The sequence below is a fragment of the Pinus tabuliformis genome, chromosome 6, assembly GCF_031772625.1.
Source record: "Pinus tabuliformis cultivar Carrire ecotype Pingquan chromosome 6, CPIR1, whole genome shotgun sequence".
NCBI classification, from domain to species: Eukaryota; Viridiplantae; Streptophyta; class Pinopsida; order Pinales; family Pinaceae; genus Pinus; species Pinus tabuliformis.
The window spans coordinates 43059051-43063688 of NC_142292.1; the positions used below are offsets into that span (position 1 = coordinate 43059051).

Consider the following 4638-nt stretch of genomic DNA (forward strand, 5'->3'; position numbering starts at 1 on the left):
CATGAATGCAATAAAGTACAAAAATAAACACAAATATAGAGATACAATAGAAATAATACTTAATTTTATTAATGGAGAATATTGAAATGTGCTTACAAACAGAAATGGAAATAAAGTAGCTTGGGCGATGGTAGCTTATCTCTGAGAAGAGATGTGGTGGCTACATGCCTTTGAACTGCCTTACAGTGACGTTCAATGGCCTCTTTATTATTGAACAATAAGAGAAAACCCTAAACAACCAAAACCCTAACCCAAGGAGATGTAACACCAAGAGTTTATGGGCCAAGTTGGGGTGAGTTGGACAACCAACTTCCTGGGGTCGCGACTTGGTCATATTATCTCCATTTCACGCACATGATAACTTGTTGGAAATATCTCTCCGAGGAATATGACGGAAAAGACGACTTAAGATAGAAAATCGTTGGCGGTAGATTTCCAAAAAACGTCGTTTAGCGCCTAAAAATGGCTCCAGAAGTTTAGGACCCGAAAAACTACTAAAAATAGTAAACTGTGCTGCAATTAAGGAAACTGAAAAACTGAAAGAAGCAATGGTGGGGGTCCTAGTGGAATTGGCTGGTGGCAACCAATATCCATTGGAATCAGACAGTTTCCAATTCCTTTCTCTTCAAGCTCATCTTAGAAAATTTAAGGGAACAACTTTAGACTACAAAAACTAACAAGAATTCTCCAAGGATCCCCTGCATATATATAGGAAATTCATGAAATCGAGAGGGATGATACTCGAGAGAAGGATTAATTCCTGGATTTATCCCAATCCTGAAACTTGTAGAATGGATTGGATCTTCCATGGATTTTGAGCCTTGAATAGAACTACAACACATTGCATTTAACGCCAAAGAGTAGGACTAGTGTGATCGAAGTATTGGCAAGTTTAACCAGTTCACATCATAGTTAAACCTTGAAATTAATCCCCTTCCAATTGTTGATACTAAACAGACTTGTATTTAAAGAGTAAGGGGTGTTGTACACCCTGCATCCATTCATAGTTGCATGATGAACACGTACACCATATGTGAAGTGTTATGGGCCAATGACACCTCCATTGGTGGGGCCTTCAAACCCATTAATTCGCTTGATATTTAAGGTATGGCTAGGTTGGTCCATTATTATGATTGAAATCAATTGAATAAACTTGATGGATGTGGGGAGATAATCTTCTGATTTTGATTTATTTCCAAAATTTCTTACCTCAACATTGCCCCTTGTTTGGCAAGTTTATCTGCAACCATGTTTGAATGCCTCAGAATATGTTAGAGGGTGACCTCTTTGAATTTCTCCAAATGCAAGGCAATCCTAATCAATATTGCGGAGTTGGAGGATCCTCTCTTGGTCTTTAATTTGATGACTTGCCTTATGATAATCCTTAAGTCCCATAAAACCATTATTTTCTTTATGCCTTGTTAAGGGCAAGATCCAATACTTTCCAGAGAGTCAAATATTATGCTTGATTGTTAATTGAAGTACCCAATCCCCAATAATATTTTATCTCTATTTTTTCTTCGGGGCAAAGGATCATCCCTCCCGCTCTTGCTATCCCTATAGATTTAATTATTTTTAATTTTAAAAAAAAAGAAGTAGATTAAAGTATAATTTATCTAAAGTATTAGACCAACATAAGAAAGATCATGCCATGATATGCCTCTTCATCTTGTCCTGACAATGAACCACACTGGATGGTTCGAAACACGTCCATTGACAAATGAATTTTGATGTGATTATTTCCAAACACATGCCTCAAAAACTTGATATGGATCACACAAACCTAAATTCAATAAATGAAATATAATGCAAAGAAGTTAATTCAAGGTTTAAATGTTTGTGATAACCATTTTAATTATTTATTTAATACTGTATTATTATAATTTATATGACCATGTTGATTAATTACATTATGTTTATATATTTTTATTTAATTAATTATCCTTATTATCTTGTGATTATAAGTTATTTATAGCCCCAAGGGTTAGCTAAAGTGGTCTAGAGTTAGACATCCAGAAAATGTGGGGAAGTACTCCAAATTTCCCATGCTTTAATTCCAAGTAAAAAAAAGTTATTCATGTTTGAAAGTAAATTTTAAATATTAGTATGATTAAAATTAATTAATTTTAATTTTTAATTTATTATTATATTTACTAATCTCTAGTTTATATTTTGTTTATTATTCTTATTTATATGGTAGAGTTTAACTAATAGATAAAATGACCCTTTCCTCAGAATTTGGGGATACAATTTTAGGTGAGATTGTAATTTATTATTATTTAAAATGCGTTTTTGAATTTATAAATGGATTCAACCTCTAAGAAATCTTGACACTTAACTATGAAAATTAAACAACTCAAACTTATGATTCTAGGAAAAACAACTCATTTTATCTATTCGTTAGACTTGGCTTATTGGTCCTGCCAAGGCAAGATTCTAGCAATAGATTTTTTTGTTGACCACTATTATTTTAACATTGAACAATACAACTTATAATGTTTAACTTTTAAAAATGAACATTTTTTTTCCACATTATTAAAAAACTATTTTTCGAACATTTCATTGGACCATAACTTGAAGGCCTTATTGTAGTCTTTGAATAATACAATGCTATGTGGATAACTTCTCACATATTTATGCCATAAATTATGGATATGGTTGCAATAAATCCTTGAAAATAACTCATAATCACATAAATAAGATATTTAATTCCCACTATAATTTAGGCAAGTCTTTTCATAAAAAATGGATAGGAAGAAGATGTAAATAACTATACTTACGAGAGTTACTTCCTACCATTATTTATGTTTTCCTTAGCACTCATGTAGGAGTAAAATTGTAAATGTGCAGACTTGCTAATGGTTACTACTCACCAAAATTTATGCAAGTTCTTGTATCTAAACTTGCTTTCTTACCAATATGATCTGTAACCTGCTGTAATAGCTTAATACATAAAACAAAAAAAACAAAAATTACCATTAAACTCCTTAACTTTTCTGAGGCATAACCAAGCTTGAAGGTTTCAGGTCATGAGATGGGTTAAGTTGTAAAATGGTACATCCTCCAAATTTGTATTTAATCTATCCTTGAGTAATCCCCGTTGGCACACATTCTTGGTAAATGAATTTCCTTAAAGGCGGACATGATATCGATGTCCATGCTGACACTGAAACACTAGCATTTAATATTGATTGGACTTGGCAGAAAAATCTAGACTACGGGGCACCTGGCCTATCATGGAACATAGGATCGGGGATGATCTACGACTCTCATGATCTGGGGGTTTATCACTATGGAAGAATGAATACATTGTAAGGAGTTTTGTCATTTGGTTGAGCAAGGAGGTCCTGCAGCTCGACTCTGCAACTGGAGTGCGGCTTGATGGAGAATGGCGGTATGGTTCAACTCCTTCACCTTGACAAGTTCCACAGACCTCCAAGTATTGTATTGAGAGCCACAGACCTCCAAGTATTGTATTGAGAGCATTAAGGTACTCAAACCCTCCTGGAATTTTCGTTTTTCAAACGAACATCCCACTTCCACTTACTCGGCTCTTGGATGCAGGTAATACAACCAACTGTTGGTCTACTCGCCGAAGGGAGGATGTGGTTGGAGTCCTAAAGAATTTAGGAGGTAATGACTTGACGTTGTAGGAATGTTTTCAATAAAGTTTGTCCATAGTGAACCCCTAATGACTGTTGCAGTGTTTTTCCAGGTGCGCATTACCTCCCTTTGCTTGAATATTCTTCATCTCAGGTAACCACGATTTCCATGAATTTTCTTCTCTGTTAAATATTTATTCCCATTTTTCTTCAGGGTTTTAACTTTAGCATTTCCTTGAATGCACGTAAGCTTTGTCTGAAGTATATCCGGAAAGGGGTTCGGGGTGAGATGGCTCTCTCACATCGATTGTTATCTTCTTGATACATGTTGGCCATTCCTCAGGCTCTTCTTGCGAATTTGTTACTCAGGCGAAACTCTGAGACCTCAATTGGTTAAGAAGTTATTTCTTTTCGTCGTGTTTAAGCTTTTGGGTTTCTCGGTTGGAGGGAAGGACCTCATGCTACGACTCCAACTAGGTTTAGAACTGTAAATACTGTGAAGGATTGGCTAAGGGTTTTAAATTCATTCCTTAAGCAAAAGAATAATTTCCTAAACCGATATGTTATGGATTCTTTTGATGGTTTACATCTCAATCTTGTTATTCCATTTCTATATTCGCTTCTGTACTTTTATAATGATTCGTAATATGGAATCTCTCTGATTTGGATTGGTCGCCTGTAATCATGTATTTGGGTTTTTCCGTTCACGGTTGGATATGCACAGTTTAATTGTTCCAAGTTTTTTTCTCTGTTTGAAGTCCAAGATTATCATCCTTAGTAGTCTTGAAGCTTCGCTTGGGTGGTTGACTCACTGTGGTTCCTTCGGAACTCAACCGAGAGCCATAAGAACCCTCATAGATTACATCATTTACTTTGTACAGTTCTAGTTAGAGCTCCAATTGAACCTATAAAAAGATAATATTGCGCTGACGTCTTCCTGGGTGAGGTTTCACTCTCTTTTGCATTTAATCTCTTAATGGAAGTTAATAAAAAATAATATTGTTCATGTCTGTAGAAAGACTACGGTTCCAAAATG

General features: G+C 35.0%; 1 protein-coding gene across 10 annotated transcripts; it reads left to right on the top strand.

The window, feature by feature from the left end:
- Positions 1 to 3164: 3164 nt before the first annotated feature.
- Positions 3165 to 4272, top strand: LOC149257130 (uncharacterized). Of its 10 annotated transcripts, none has more exons than XM_089369248.1 (4): positions 3165 to 3394; positions 3565 to 3633; positions 3716 to 3756; positions 3865 to 4272. In XM_089369248.1, the coding sequence occupies exons 1-4, from the start codon at positions 3382 to 3384 to the stop codon at positions 3922 to 3924; spliced, it is 183 nt and encodes a 60-aa protein (XP_089225374.1). In that variant the 5' UTR covers positions 3165 to 3381; the 3' UTR covers positions 3925 to 4272. The 10 variants fall into 10 exon arrangements, 5 of the variants coding, with proteins under 5 accessions (XP_089225374.1, XP_089225375.1, XP_089225370.1 ...); XM_089369249.1 differs by having other exon boundaries at positions 3175 to 3394; positions 3946 to 4272; XM_089369244.1 differs by having other exon boundaries at positions 3178 to 3394; positions 3705 to 3756; positions 3946 to 4272.
- The last annotated feature ends 366 nt before the right edge of the window (positions 4273 to 4638 follow it).